The sequence below is a fragment of the Aulonocara stuartgranti genome (assembly GCF_965226115.1).
Source record: "Aulonocara stuartgranti genome assembly, chromosome: 1".
Lineage (NCBI taxonomy): Eukaryota > Metazoa > Chordata > Actinopteri > Cichliformes > Cichlidae > Aulonocara > Aulonocara stuartgranti.
Genome location: NC_138939.1, coordinates 23876433 through 23891409, shown reverse-complemented (window position 1 = coordinate 23891409; position 14977 = coordinate 23876433). Strand labels below are relative to the sequence as shown.

At 39.6% G+C, this 14977-nt stretch overlaps 3 protein-coding genes across 4 annotated transcripts; 1 reads left to right on the top strand and 2 right to left on the bottom strand.

Moving 5' to 3' along the window:
* Positions 1 to 975: 975 nt before the first annotated feature.
* nsun3 (NOP2/Sun RNA methyltransferase 3) lies at positions 976 to 6305 on the bottom strand. The gene is made up of 6 exons (XM_082534026.1): positions 5545 to 6305; positions 4523 to 4626; positions 3924 to 4441; positions 3461 to 3615; positions 2676 to 2797; positions 976 to 1817 (listed from the first exon to the last, which is right to left on the bottom strand). The coding sequence occupies exons 1-6, from the start codon at positions 5704 to 5706 to the stop codon at positions 1484 to 1486; spliced, it is 1395 nt and encodes a 464-aa protein (XP_082390152.1). The 5' UTR covers positions 5707 to 6305; the 3' UTR covers positions 976 to 1483.
* A 350-nt stretch (positions 6306 to 6655) lies between these two features.
* LOC309706982 (ATP synthase F(0) complex subunit C3, mitochondrial-like) lies at positions 6656 to 9392 on the bottom strand. Of its 2 annotated transcripts, none has more exons than XM_082534043.1 (5): positions 9283 to 9392; positions 8901 to 8993; positions 8382 to 8453; positions 7439 to 7638; positions 6656 to 7004 (listed from the first exon to the last, which is right to left on the bottom strand). In XM_082534043.1, the coding sequence occupies exons 2-5, from the start codon at positions 8937 to 8939 to the stop codon at positions 6890 to 6892; spliced, it is 426 nt and encodes a 141-aa protein (XP_082390169.1). In that variant the 5' UTR covers positions 8940 to 8993; positions 9283 to 9392; the 3' UTR covers positions 6656 to 6889. The 2 variants fall into 2 exon arrangements, with proteins under 2 accessions (XP_082390169.1, XP_082390170.1); XM_082534044.1 differs by lacking the exon at positions 9283 to 9392 and adding an exon at positions 9141 to 9254.
* A 2381-nt stretch (positions 9393 to 11773) lies between these two features.
* rrad (Ras-related associated with diabetes) lies at positions 11774 to 14889 on the top strand. The gene is made up of 5 exons (XM_082527267.1): positions 11774 to 11937; positions 12217 to 12607; positions 13221 to 13294; positions 13418 to 13622; positions 13944 to 14889. The coding sequence occupies exons 2-5, from the start codon at positions 12235 to 12237 to the stop codon at positions 14219 to 14221; spliced, it is 930 nt and encodes a 309-aa protein (XP_082383393.1). The 5' UTR covers positions 11774 to 11937; positions 12217 to 12234; the 3' UTR covers positions 14222 to 14889.
* The last annotated feature ends 88 nt before the right edge of the window (positions 14890 to 14977 follow it).

Sequence of the window (14977 nt, the reverse complement as noted above, 5' to 3'; positions counted from 1 at the left end):
CCACAATCAGAGAGGCTAGGACCACCTGGCCTATGAAAGCCTTAGCCACTCAGTTACTATGTGGTTCTCCGCTTGAGCAGCACAAAACTGCATCTGCCATCTCTTTACAAATTCACTCGCTTACTACACTCACCATTGTTTAAGCTATCATGATTTCGTAATTCCTAAATAAACATTTTCTTAATTGGTATTTATGTGTGCGTGCCTCCCTTGTTGTCATGGCCATGCAGCCCGCTTTGCGACACACGCCTGCACTTCCAAGAAAATAACAGCAGCAGTTCAGACTCAGACACAGACCTGCCAACAGTTTCTGCAATTCTGACAGCTTTGTTCCTCCTGCAGGAAATGTGTGTTGTTGCTTCATTTTTTAATATCTGTCTGAGTGTGTGAGTGCTGTTTGGGTTTGTATTTTCATTTTAGCCAGCAGCTGAGTGGAGAATATTTTCTAAACACGGCGACGTTACAGATTTACAAGCTTTCTGATGTGTGCGCATGTCCTCTGAACCAAGGTGGTCGTCCTTGTTAACCGCAGAATGGAAAGAAGGTGGATTCAGAGGTAAACAATACATTAATGTTTAATATAGAAAAACTCAGTTTGTTTTTATTGTTGCAGCGGTCACTGGGAGGCACTAACTTATTAGCTTTTTAGCTTATACGGTGAATTTTTTGACTGCTGCTAATTTACATATAGTTTCTGCAGCAATATTGCTGCTGACTAAATATAATAAGTCCTGTATTCACTCTTGTTTCAATGTGCATTGAGTCACTTCCAAGTTAACCATCGCCCTCTGAGGCTGCTAAATGCTTCAATTAGATAATTTTACTGACAAAGAGCTGATGGTGTGAAAACAGTGAAAATGAACCAAAATGATACAGATACAGGGTGGACAAGTAAACAACTGGCTGAAATAAAAAATAAAGCCTTCCTAAGCCTAGGGGGGCAGCGGACCTGTGGAAAAAGAAACTCGTGAGTGATCAGGTGGCTGCTTTCATGCCATTTTCTCTTTATTTCACACAAACTGCCATAAAATACTGCTCACATGTGTTAAGTACTGGAATATTGTCTAAGTTCTGTCTTTGATGCGGATAGCTCGAGGTGAGTTTAACTGATGTGAGCAGCGTTCTATTTTTATTTGCTTAAATCTCCTGCAACACACCCACACACACACAGAGAAGCCAGCAGCTACAAACAACAAAAAACTGTAGCTGCAGCACTTATAGTTTAGCAGATGGTTGGTGTTGCACTGTTAAAACAGGAGCATTTATGACTTTCTTAACCACGTTTGTTTTGACACCAATGTCTTTATATCTGCGTGTCTAAACTACTGCTGCTGCTTATTTCCTCTTGCATAATTGGCACAGGTAGGCACTGTGCGTATTTGCAGTGTTTTTAATCTAAATTTAAATTTTGGTGTTTTGCACAAAGTTATTGTGCAAGTTTAGTTATGCCATTTCACTTTTTGTCCCCGTGCATGGTAAGATTTTATTTCCGTGTTCTAATCCGAGCTAAAAACATGGGTCCCCATGACTTGCCAAGCTGAGGGACCACAAGAATGCCAAGTCTGTGGCGATAAAAGGACACAGAAGCGTCTTGTGTCTTCGGGGTTGCCTCCTGAGTTGTCTGTCCATGTCCGGGGTTAGAGCTGAACGTAAAGTATTTAGATAAAGGAATGGCAATCTCCTCCCACAGGTCTTCAGCTTCAGCCTCAGGAAAGTCCTTCAGCACCGTCTCAACCACAGAAAAGTTCTCAAAGCTGGACAGAGTGCAGGTTGAATAGACCACAGTGCCTCCTGGACACACCGCCAACAGTGCAGACCTGTAATCAGCAGACAAATATTCCACCTTAGACCTCAGCTAGAATTAAATTGCATCAAAGAATATGCTGTAACCATTCAACCAACCAATACACATTTTCACTTTAAAAAACTGTATATGCTGTTTCTATATTGTGCTTGTTGGTGTTATTCGACTGATTTAACTGCAGTCTGATCTGCAAACTACAACTAAAACTGCAACTGCTACAGCTTCCACTTGACTCTCCAAGCTATTTTGAGTTGGAGACCTGAAACAAAGTTTATTTACCATCCAATCTACCTGAAATCTTTTTTTCAGGGAGTTTGTAATTTTACTGACGGTTGGTGCAGTGTTTAGCAAAGTCACCTCTTAGTAAAATGGTCCTTGGTTTGAACACAAGAGACATCTAGGATCTTCCTGTGTGGAGTTTGTGTTCTCTCCGGGTTCTCCGGCTTCCTCTCACGGTCCAAAATCATGCTTCTTATGTTAAGTGTTGATTCTAAATTGACTGTAGATGCCCTATAATAACTGGGACAGGCTCCAGCTGGATAACCGGTTAAGTAATGGATCACTTCCTCCCTGACTGATCCTTTCTCACCTCTCATCTTTCTTGATTATCTAATTACTTATTTAATAACGATGTTCCCACAGCAGTTCTGCTAAATCCAGTTACTCTTCATTTCTTGATCTACAAGTTTAGAACTTATCTCTCATTTGTATTCACTACTGGACTACGGTACCTTCCCTTCATTCCTTCAGTGCATTTTAATTGCGTGCTCATTAGGATAGTGAATGTTTTTTTTCTCAACCTGTAGAGATATTAGAGTACCATAAGGCTAATGCATAAGCAGGAATTTCCAATGTCAGAATGGGTGCTTACCTAAGCAGCTGTGCTTGGAGTGAAGGAAGCCTGGCTCTCTCCTTCAATCTTTGTTCCCCCTGCTGGCTGTTGCACGAATACAGCCAGCTCCTGTCATTAGAACATGGAGCATCAACCAAAACCTACGGCAGCGAGAGAAAGGAATGCGAGTAGTTGGTGCCCATGTCAAAGAGGAAGAGCAAGGGAATAAAAAAATGTAAGGAAAATGAAAAATGCTGCAGGTGTCTAAAATAATCCACATAAATGTCACTTTCCCCACGGCACCTGAGCCATCAACAGACCAATTTTGGTCAGTGGAGGTGGAAGATAAATTTCGCCTAAAAACCAAACCATTACCATTTAAATAAAACTGAATAAAAGACAACAGCTTTGAAGTTTTTACATCTGAACTTTGAACCTTTCAACAAGTTTGTTCTCAGATTTTGGAAATCCCTCAAAAAAGCTCCTCTGCATTTTGTTTGCACTCTATTACCTTTCAGCCTTTTTCCCCTCCTACGGTGCCTTACTCTAACTCTTTTTAGCCCTTTTCCTTTTTTCAATATTGTGTTCCAATATGAGTCACTTTGAGTTCTTTGATTCCTCCCAGCTATTTGTCTGCTTCTTCTTGGCTCCTAGTTTGAATAAACAGTTTTCTTTTTTTTCCTCTCTGCTGAGTTTATTAGTTTCTGTTCAAAGGCTTGCTGTCCTCATTCATTTGTAGCTGTGGCCTTGGAAAATAAGTGTCACCCCATTTTACAGGACAAAATCACATGCTGCCATAAACATGATAGGATTTCTTTGCCAACCTTGTCATATAAACCCGCTTCGCTCTGCCCAAAAGACCGTCCGTCCTGTGCAGACACAATCACTCTGCTTTTTAGTGAGTGAGGCAAAAAGGACTCCAGGGTTTTGGCAAGCCAGTCCCGTCTGTGAAGATCTGGTTCATTACAGCAGAGAAGCGCTGGAACACAGCACAGGGCAGCATTACTGATTATATTATTCAATGCAAATGGGTTATTCGCAGCAGACAAAAATATTCCTTACAATCATCTGCAGCGACTTAGATGCAAAGTGTGTGTTTAATATTCAAAATAAAAGCCAACATGTTTCTTTTTCCCCCAAGTTCTTTTTTACCAAGCACACATAATCTGGAAAAAAGGCTACACTGTGAACATCCCTTTACTAATAGAGTAATTCATTTGGGGTTGTTTTAATCCGATTAAGTATAAATAAAATCAAAATAAAGTCTTCTAAAAATGTCTCTTTTACCTGGGCTCGCACTTTGCATTATGGCTAAGGCTTTCCCCCCAGGAGCAGAGCAAAGATCCAGAACCTTTTCGCCATCTTTGACTTGCAAAGCCAGCACTGGAAGCAAGGATGCAGCATTGAGGAGGTAGTACTGCTTCAGCTGGCCAGGCCTGTGAGCCTGAGAGGGAAATCGCAGGGGGGACGGGTGGATGTAGCACTGTAATGAAGGAGGAGGAAAACTGAGGGCGGGTTCTGACTGAGAGTCCTGACCGAGTGCAAAGGAGCTGTTGTCAGACTGGGGATGGGGGTCACCTGGAGAGCCCTTGGAAATGCAGAGAGTTGACAGAGTATCTTTTCCTTCTTGGTATTTAGAATTTAACACCGTGGAGGGACCATTAGAATGCAGCACTGAGACATATGCTTGTGGCAACAATGTGGAAAAGCCCTGGGCTCGAAGAATCTGTGCAATGCCTGTCACTGCAGTGAAGCGATTGAGCATGATGCCATACTGCCATGACTGAGGGTCCAGCAGCACTTCTCTGAGGGACAGAATTAATCTCAGTTTGGAAAAGGTGGAATTACTGTCCACGTGCATAATGATTACTTCAGGTGAAATTTACCTTGCATATGGCCACAAGTCACCAAGTTCCTCACTGTACTGCTGGTCAAAGTGATCGAGCACTGGTTGACACAAAGTTCTTTGCTTCTTGTGCCTTTTTGTTACCTATTACATGAAGACCAGGCAGAAATAAAATTAGGCAAATCTATACAAAGTAAACTTAAAATCCACTTTAGGCACATTTTCTGCTTAGACGTCGAAAGTCCCACTCAGGTAAAAACTTTTTTAGACCACTATCTCAGGAAACACATCTTAAATAAACACTACATACACTGATAAATGTACAATTTTTAATTTGTTATTCTATTTTCCAGCTCAATAGTTAATGTACAAAAATAACTGATGTACATTCAAGTTTTGCTGATGTTCCCTTTAGGTTATGGAAGAGTGAAGTTACAAAAAAAGAAAAAAGAAGAAGAACTAGGGTCTTATACAGCAGCTACCCCTGGTGGATATCCAGTGTAAAATCAACCCTGGGAGGTTTGACTGTACGTATTACATGTAGATCTGGTCAAATTTATTATCCCAACTAGCCTGATGGGGCTTTGACGTCCATCTTTATTGATACTTTGAATAACTACAAGAATCTGAGTCAACTGGTTTAAATAGCTATGAGTTTTTATTGCAGTAAATACAACAATATTTAAAAACGCGAAAACTAGCATTGCAACTAATAAAAAACATGTTATTAAAACATTTTATTTAACATTAACATTTACAAAAACTAAAATTTTAATTGGGACGAGCAAGCACACTCTGGAAACTGAAACTAGCCTGGGTTAAAAAAAAAAAAAAAAAAAAAACCAAGACGAAATTAAAAAATCTGATTAAAAATAAATAATGAAATACAAAACTATAATAACCACGCTGCTTTTATTCCCCCTGAAAACATGCAAATAATAGATTTTTAAATTTAAATTAAGAATTTTCTATTTTGTTGAAAAAAGTAAAAAGTAAATGACAAACACGGGGGGGGGGGGGGGGGGGGAGTAGGATACATCATATTCCCTGATGTTTGTTTACCTGGTTATTTCGGGGATCCTCTGGATTAAGCTGCTGAGATACATTATCGCGGTCTGTGTGACAGTTACACCAGCGACACCGCCACAAACGTGTCGGCGTTAACTTCTTAGTTTTAAAGCTAGATTTTCTCCAGATACGGCACAACTGCGTTACTGAAAACATTTATTTAGCCCGTCTTATTGATACTGCACAGCTGACACGTCCGAATTTATTTTCGGCAACGTTCAAATCTATTTGACACAAAAAACACAGGCGAACACTAAAAACTAACGAGTACGTTCCTCAAATCCTTCCCCTCACTACAAAAACGGTGCTCTAGTTCCACCTATTAAACCGGAAAACTGTTGTCGTTGGTAAGGGTGTAATAATGGACTCAAACCTGGCGGAGACAGGTTGACTTACAAAATATCCAAGCATTTAAAAAAAAAAAAAAAAAGCAAAAAAAAAAAAAAAAAGCATTAGACCCAGGTGAGGAAGGACTTTTGTGTCTACATAACGTACAATGTCAAGGAACCGATTTTAAATGGAAATTTTAGGAACTCTGTTAGCAGCATAATCCAAGGGATTTATCTAGTCTCAGTGAGGGTCGAATTATTTCGTTTCAAATAGACGCAATACAGCAGTTCTACAACCATCTATAACATATGGTGGAGCCTCTGCCATGGTTTGGGGGTTCAGTTTATCCATAGATGTGTGGAATTGAGTCAGATTTTGATCATCTAATTGACTATGACACACACACACACACACACACACACACACACACACACACACACACACACACAGTAAAAGCATACCTGGATAGAAAAAACAGAATTTGAACACTGTCGATCATGGACTGGCCTCTCCAGAGATCGGACCTCAACATTTTTTGCCTTTGTGTTGTATTTCCATTTAGGTTTAGACATTTTCAATAAATCGCTGCACCCATTTCCATGGGCATAATCTAAATAAATAAGCTACATTTGCTTTTAAATCACTTCATTCCACAGCTTGGCATTACAACAGTACGAGTTTCTTTTAAAAGGGAACAGGTCCATGATCCTACCAGGTATCCCCCATTATGTTTATTGAAAGCCCTCCCACCTCCCCTCACAAATGTACAAAAACATTTGAGGAATTAAACATTTTATTTCTGTTACTGGTTGCATGTTTGTTAACAAAAACTGCTGATTAAATATACAACGAGGACACAACAGTCCTTGAAATGTTTTGCCAGAGTTTCATACGTGAATGGATTCAGATCTTTCAAGAACACAAAGATAAACATGATAACCAGCAATCACACAGCTGTTCAAACTGCTTATTCTTGTTAACATTGTGAGTTATCCTTTCACAGCTGGTTTTACATGGCGAACAGAATGAGGAATGCAACCATCAGACAGAAGAGACCCATAGCTTCAGACAGAGCGAAGCCCAGGATGGCGTAAGAAAACAGCTGCTGCTTCAGAGAGGGGTTCCTGTGAAGACAGAGGGGCCAGTGAGATCAAGTAGTGCTGATGCCTAAGAAGTACAGCTAATGAGGCATGTTTAGACCAAAGTTTTCCATGATTGACTTGGCTTAAAGCACAATCAATAATTAGTCAGTGCTAAATAAGTCTTTAATATCTTATTTTCACGAACAAACATTATTCCTCTAACTTCACTTTCCCAGTGATTTTAAGTGATGCCATTTAGAATGAAGTATGCCAAGTATCTTTTGGTTTTATAATTAATCGCCAAATGGCAGAAATCTACTCAGGTCTCCTCTTTCTTTTGTCATTACCTGTTCACTAGGTCACATTATTTTGAGAACTTGGGTATTAAGTAAACAAGACTAAAACGTTCTCTTCTCGACAGTAAAAAAATAAAATAAATGGCCTCATTACTACTACAGGGGACTTGTTAAATTTACCTGGCATATCCAATGATAAGGCTGCCAAACACTGTCCCAATTCCGGCTCCAGATCCAGCGACTCCCACAGTGGCAGCTCCTGCTCCAATGAACTTGGCAGCAGTGTCGATGTCACGGCTCACGGCGCTGGTTTGGAATCCCCGCAATGCCACTTGCTGCTGGGAGACACCGCCGCTCAGTGGTGCCAGAAGCGAAGCAGTCTGAAAAACAACCACCAAAGTATCAAACACAATAATTCCCACACGGTAAAGTTTACTTCTAATGCAAGCATTACTTCTGCTAAAAATTTAGACCCATCAAATAAGACCTCTCTAAAGAAAACTTATTTTAAGATGTACTACATCTAGCTTCTAATCGTACCTCATCACATTATGGCCCATTTTTGTGGGAACATGAAGATTTACCGTTATAAAATTTAGTTACTAGTTATTGAGATTCTCATTTAACTTTAATAACCCCCACATGGAGTTTTCCCCATTTGAAGATTATTATAGTTGTATATTTATAACAGAAATACACAGATGCACAGTGTGTAGGGTTGCAAAAACAAAATGGAAGACGTTTCATACACTCTCGTTCTGTTTGTTCTTTCATAACAATGAATTAGTCATTTTTGCTTTGGCTCTGACCACAGACAGCATGTTAAATCTACCCGATTACGATATGTGGCCATAATTCCACAGTTAACAATTCAATATACAGTTCAGCCTGCAGAAATGTTTCTTTGGGATAATGTGAGCAGGGTGGCACTATTTGTTGGTAATAAAAACAATCAATGTGCTTCTTTGTTAGAAGATCTCAAATATATACAACTACTGCTACTACTACCATTTAACTTAAAATAAAATAAATCCGTATTTTACCTTTTCTATTTTTTGCACAGTGTTAATATAGAAAATGACAAATGTCACTTGATGAATGGTGTGCTCTGCGGGCAACTCACCTCTGCTCTCCTGCCGTCTGACACTACTGCTGCTGAGAGCGGTCTGTACAGCGCCCTGGATCCAGCACGGACCTGTGTTAGAGGGGGGAAATTGTTTTGACATGATTCGCCATAATTTATGCTAGAACAGCATTAGAAAGACCTACATCAGCTGCAGTGACAAAGCTTTTACATATATATAACACTACAAGTCAATAACAGAGACCCATTAAAATGTTTCTCTTGATTCTCTTTTCAAGCCTTACATGGAATACGTTATATCCTTTAGATTAAGTTTGTGGACTTGGAGGAAATGATGGAAAACCAAAACAGTGAGCTTCCTCCTGATTAGAAGCTAGGACGTCCTTGTAGGTATGAGCATTAGCTAACTTTAGCAGAGGGTCAAAGACTGCTTCGCAGCCAGTGTTAGCAGCCTACTTTATAATAATTTACAATGACGGAAGTGCAGCTAACAATACTCAATCAGTAAACAGGCGCAGTTTAGCAATTATCAGTTTTCATTCATTCAATCAAACTGACCAGAGAGGGCGTGGAGACGAACTTAGAGCAGGCATACATTACGATGGGACGTTCTGGTCAGGTCACCCACAGCAGCTGGAGTTTATCCGAAGTCTACAGATAAAAACACATGAAACACAAAAAAACCAAAGCGTTAGCTATTTGACACTGCGCCTTTTGCTAAACAACCAAGTACAAAGTCTGCAAAAATCAGGTAGACACGCAATTAAGGTCAAGAGGAGAAAAAAAACCGCACAATACCGCTAAAGGCAAGTTAGCTGAAAATCAGACGAGCTACACGACGCTGTGAATAATAGACTACAAAAATACGGAGCAACAAAGAACACTTAAGAGCATATATTTAATTCAAACCCAGTTTCTGACAGAGGAGGCTAGCACTCACCGGTTTGCAGTAGAGGTCGAACGCACGAGAGGCTTGCGCATGTGCAGTGTCACATTTATTGGTTGGTTTCCGGTGTCATGGGAAAAAAGTGATTTCCGGTATCTGCCAAATTGATCACCGGCATTAAAACTTTTGTAAATGACTTGTTGGCGTATAATCTGTCAAATATGTCTCAAATATATCTCTCATGATTTATATCAATGCATTTTCGTCCAGAAGAAAATTCTTGTTACATGGTAGAAACTGCAATTACTTTTTGGCAAAGTGACTTTATGTACTGACCCTTAATAAATGTCACTCACATAAAAAAAAGCAAAAAAAAATTTTTTCAAGAGAGATCAGGCTGAGAAATATGATCCGGCTGCAGAAATTGCACCAAACGTAAGATAAGAGTTCTATAAATATATTTTAAGTCGCCAAAAGTACTTGGTTGATGCTAATGTAGATTAAAAAAAAACGCAGAGTCATTAAGATAACAAAACTGGTAATTCATGTATCTTATAACTCTTTCGTAAATCGTGGTGGATACAGTATACTTACCAATATAAGCAACTGACAGACAATTGACATGAAAAACACAGGAATATCAGAAATCACCTCAGAAGGAAGCATTATAAAAACTTTCTGTCAAATCCAAAGTTCTGTACTGTTTTTACTGAAATTTATTTATTTATTTATTTATTTTACTAATGTTTATTCAGTTACTAAATCTATGCATCTTATATGGCTTTATTTTTTATACAAATTCGTTGTATTTGTGTTATGGCCAATAGATGGCGACATGATGTCTCATCTGAGAAAGGCATGTGTCACATTTGCTGTACATGTTATTTACACATTTTGGGTTGCTGATTTAAAAAATAATGTCAGTTTTTCTTTCTCATTTTGTTGTTTCACAAGTGGCAATTAGAAACACGATCCAGATATTTTTATTATTATATTTTTCTATATCTTTGAATGTTTCACTACATCCAGTGATGGAGGCTGTTCCTTGTCTGTACAAATGCCAGTCTAAAAGGTGTCCTACTTAAAAGCGGCAATTACTCTGCATCCGTGGGAACTGTTCATTCTGTCCAGTTAACAGAAATACATGAGAATATGGAAATTGTGTTGGAGAAGCTGAAATATGATGAGAACAAGCTGGACTTAATTTTTAAAAACTAAGTATTTGTGACTAACTGTATGTGATTTTTTTCCATTTGTGTTTTAAACATCATTCAGTTACATAATATCAGCTATTTTCTGGAAAAGAGTATAAATCCAGGGTGGTGTAGTGATGGTTTGTTTTTTCAGGGTGGTGTGAACTAAACTATACTTGATTATGTAATGTTGAAAGATTTAGTTTCTTTAATAGTGAAACAGTGGAAAAATGCAAACATCAGCAGAAGTAATACTTAAGTAATACTTAAGTCACACTCATTGTGCAGTATTATAATATTAAACACCTGGCACACTATAGTCGAGTTCAAAAGGTTCAACTGTAATGCCTGCACGTAACCACAAGAGGGCAGAAACGCACCATTCAGAGTTTACAATATCCACTTGAACGTGACACTTAACAATATCACTACCAGCCGTGCCGTCATGCTGTTGGCCTGATATTCAGCCAAATAATTATGCAGAATATGCTGGATCCATATTTAGCATATCAATACATCCAGACGTGAAATATAGAAAACTAAGGCTTTCTGTGTTTCTCCTTTAGCACTAGAAATAGTCTCCACACACACCATTTAAAGCCTTTTGCACAGTCAAACAGTATAACCAGAATAACGGATAAAGATTAGACCTGGCTGCTTAAGAGGAGGCGTCTACAAATTCAAGGACGGTTTTGATGATTGCATCATTTATTTCATCGTGGAAAGACCAAGGTGGTGGGATATATGGAGTATAATCCACCACCTACAGTGTATTAAAATTTTATGCATTTATAGCACCGTTTAAAAATGCTCCGAAAATTTTATTTAAATGTGGTTGTATGAAGCCCTTGTCTAATTACAAATATTTAGCTTTTTATAGAAAGTATGTATTATATTATATTATATTATATTATATTATATTATATTATATTATATTATATTATATTATATTATATTGTATTATATTATATTATAACAACATATCATTCTCATGATATTACATACATGTAGCATTGACCACCGCGCTGTGGCCACTGCTCATAGATCAGATCAGTTGGATCCAGACAACACATTTCGTTAAGATAATTTAGTGTGTGAACCTGAACACACTTGCATCGTGACGATGTGAGGCTATAACATCCCACCTAGAACCATCTCCTAGATATATATCAAATATTTATACTCCAGCTTTAAGTGGGTTTCCCCTCTTCAAAGTCTCGAGACTTCTCTGGCCGCCCCCTCAGAAGTAAGCTCCATTTGAGGATGCGGAAGGGAGATTCCTCAGCTCTTCCAATCATACACCCCCTCCGCAGCATGATGTTACCGTTACGCACCACTACAATAAACGGAGACGCGAGTCTCCGGGGCGAATCCCTACTACGTCACTCTACTCCTGTATAAATAACCCGAGCAGCGACTCTGATCAGACTCGAGCAAAAACCGCTTTTCGGCTACAGCAACTTTTTATACCAAGGATTACTGGATTGCCTTCGTTGGATTTAATTTTCAGCACCGAGTAAGTGTTTTTAAGGGGCCGCTGGGGAGAGATTTCAAGCTTTGGTTAGATTTTGACCTTTTTTTGTGAATAAACATGTGGGCAGGTCAGGTCGACCATTTTTATATATATTTACTTTAAATGTGGGATAACAGCTTTTATTTTACAATATGACTTACAATGGTAAACATATTTGTAAAATGATCTCCCACTGTATTTCTGTGCAGATCTTGATAGCGCTTCTTTCTTTAAATGTGGCTGAAATGATCGCAAATTTACGCATGGCACATCTATCCACAGATCCTCGATAGAAGCACAATGACTTTGAACAAGGGTGACAAATTGAGGAACATGGACAAGAGGAGAGGAAGCGTGCCCTTCCCAATGAATTTACCCAATCTACACAGGAGAAGCATGCCCGTGGACGACCGCGACCTGCGCGCCACGACGCCACAGACGGGACAGACCGACGAGCTGTCCAATTTACTGCGGTGCACGTCCTACTCCCCAAGCGAGCAGCACCGTGGCAGCTACGCCTCAGACTCCTCCGACTCGGTGATCTCCACCAGCAGCGAAGCGGACTCCCAGGTGTACAAAGTGGTTCTCCTCGGGGAGCACGGTGTCGGCAAGTCCAGCCTGGCGCGCGTCTTTGGAGGAGTTGAGGATGCTAGTCACGACTGCGATGAAGCAGGTAAATGGTGATGCTGGGGATGAGTCATCAACCATAGCAACCCACACTCTCAGACACACACAATGAAGATGTTTCATTGTCTGTGAAGATATGTAATAAATGGGCATGCCAACGGCTGCTTTATTTAATTTTATACAATACTGAACAAACACTAAAATATATAGAAGGACGGTTATAACATATTTTAAAGTAATATTACTTTTTAAGTGCACTATTACAATTTACATCACCACACTTATTTCCAGTAGATTTAAAACAAATGCTGCAGTTTTTTAAATTACAGAAAGGCTGCACTAAAGCTGTACAATTCAGTATTATATGAGGACTGTGCATGCATTGATTATTGCTATTTCCACATACAGTGCGGCACCAGCTGTCAGAAGCACACCCAATAGCACTATGTGAAGGGAACCTACAAAAGGCCAGTGATGGCGTGATCACAAACTGTGATCTGGTTTAATGAGTAGACTCAGAAAGAAAAAAAAGTGCCAAAAATCAGAGTGGAAAAAAAAATAGCAGCAACACACTTTGACAGCAAACACGATTGCTCAGATAAAAGACACTTTGCTCTCCCTGCCAGTGTGTAACACAATATTTATTTTTCCTCCCTTAGGAAACACTTACGATAGATCTATGTTGGTGGATGAAGAAGAGGCATCCATCGTGTTGTATGACATCTGGGAACAGGTGAGACTTATATATTATTAATGAAGTGTTTGTCCATTTGCATTGATTCAGGGATTTTGAAATTGTAAAAGGTGCATTCAGCCATGTATGATGTTAAATTTAGTCTCTGTTTCTTTCCTGAAGGATAACAGCCAGTGGTTGAAGGACCAGTGCATGAGAATGGGAGACGCCTACATCATTGTGTATTCAGTGACAGACAAATCAAGCTTTGAGAAGGCATCGGAGCTCCGCATTCAACTGCGCCGTGCCAGACAGTCAGAGAACATTCCCATAATCCTTGTGGGCAACAAGAGTGACCTGGTGCGGTCCAGAGAGGTGTCCGTAGATGGTAAGTGAGATTAATAAACTCGATCTTAAAATGTGCAGTCAGGGGAGATAGATTTGAATCCACTTGACTAAAGCCTTGCTTGAGGCATTTCAAGACAGAATCTGACAGATGGTTGAGCTTCACTGATTTTGCTAGGGTCAATCCACTTTTCACAGCTGACTGCTCAGGTTGATTCAGGTTCCTCTGCAGCTCAAGCAATCTGCCAGAGATTTGCCGCTTTCATGACTTAGGGCTAATTCGTCATCTCTAAGCTTACAGTTTTCCATTTCAGTGTGAACTTTCTCAGGGTTTTAATCTTCTTTCCTGTGTTCTGCATTACAGAAGGAAGTGCCTGTGCAGTGGTATTCGACTGCAAGTTTATCGAGACGTCTGCATCACTTCACCACAATGTGCAGGACCTGTTTGAGGGCATCGTCAGACAGATCCGTTTGAGAAAAGACAGCAAGGAGGAGAACGCCCGGCGCATGGCCAACTGCAGACGCAGAGAGAGCATCGGCAAGAAGGCTAAAAGGTTTTTGGGTCGCATGGTCGCACGCAAGAACAAGAAAATGGCTTTCAGGCAGAAGTCAAAGTCCTGCCATGACCTAACAGTTCTCTGAGTGACAGATGGGACAGAAGGACAATTTTTTGACCCTTGGCCTCTGAAGACCAGATGCTGTGTGTTTTAACACTAACCCAAAAGGACTAACAGAACTGTACTGAAATATATTTTTGTTTTCTAGACATCAACCAAAAGCAAAAAGAAGCTATTGTTAATGAAATGACTGATGTTGTTTGAGTTATATCATGGTGATAACCTGCATTTATTTTATTGTCTGCCTTAAACACATTGTCATCAGTATGTATGAAAAAAAAAATCCACAAAGGCTTGTTATTTCTATGTGCTGCGAAATTGCCTTGCGGTTAGGTTAATGTTGTGCCCTTTAACTAAATGGGTAGGGGGTGGGGGGTGATGTATATACTAATATTTGAGTCACGCTGAAGGCAACATACATCTCATTGTATTGTAAGACAAGGCAAAGGATAATGATGATAGGTATTCTGGAGTCATATTTTACTTGAAGTGTGGTACGCAGGTTCGTGCCTCGGCAGAGTTACTGAGGACTATTCAAAACATCTGTTATTCTATGTTTTTTTTCCCATAACGCTGAATTCAGGTTGTGAATGTCTGAGTAAAGCAATAAGTTATACTAGTCTTGTGAATTTTGACATGATTTGAAAATTCTTTTTACGTTGAGTTCCTTTTTCAATAAAATATAAAAAACAATCCATAAACTGCCTTCTGTCTTTAATCCCAAGGCACCGAGGCATTCAGCGTAACGCAGCAGAAATTGAGTAAATGTGGACGTACATCC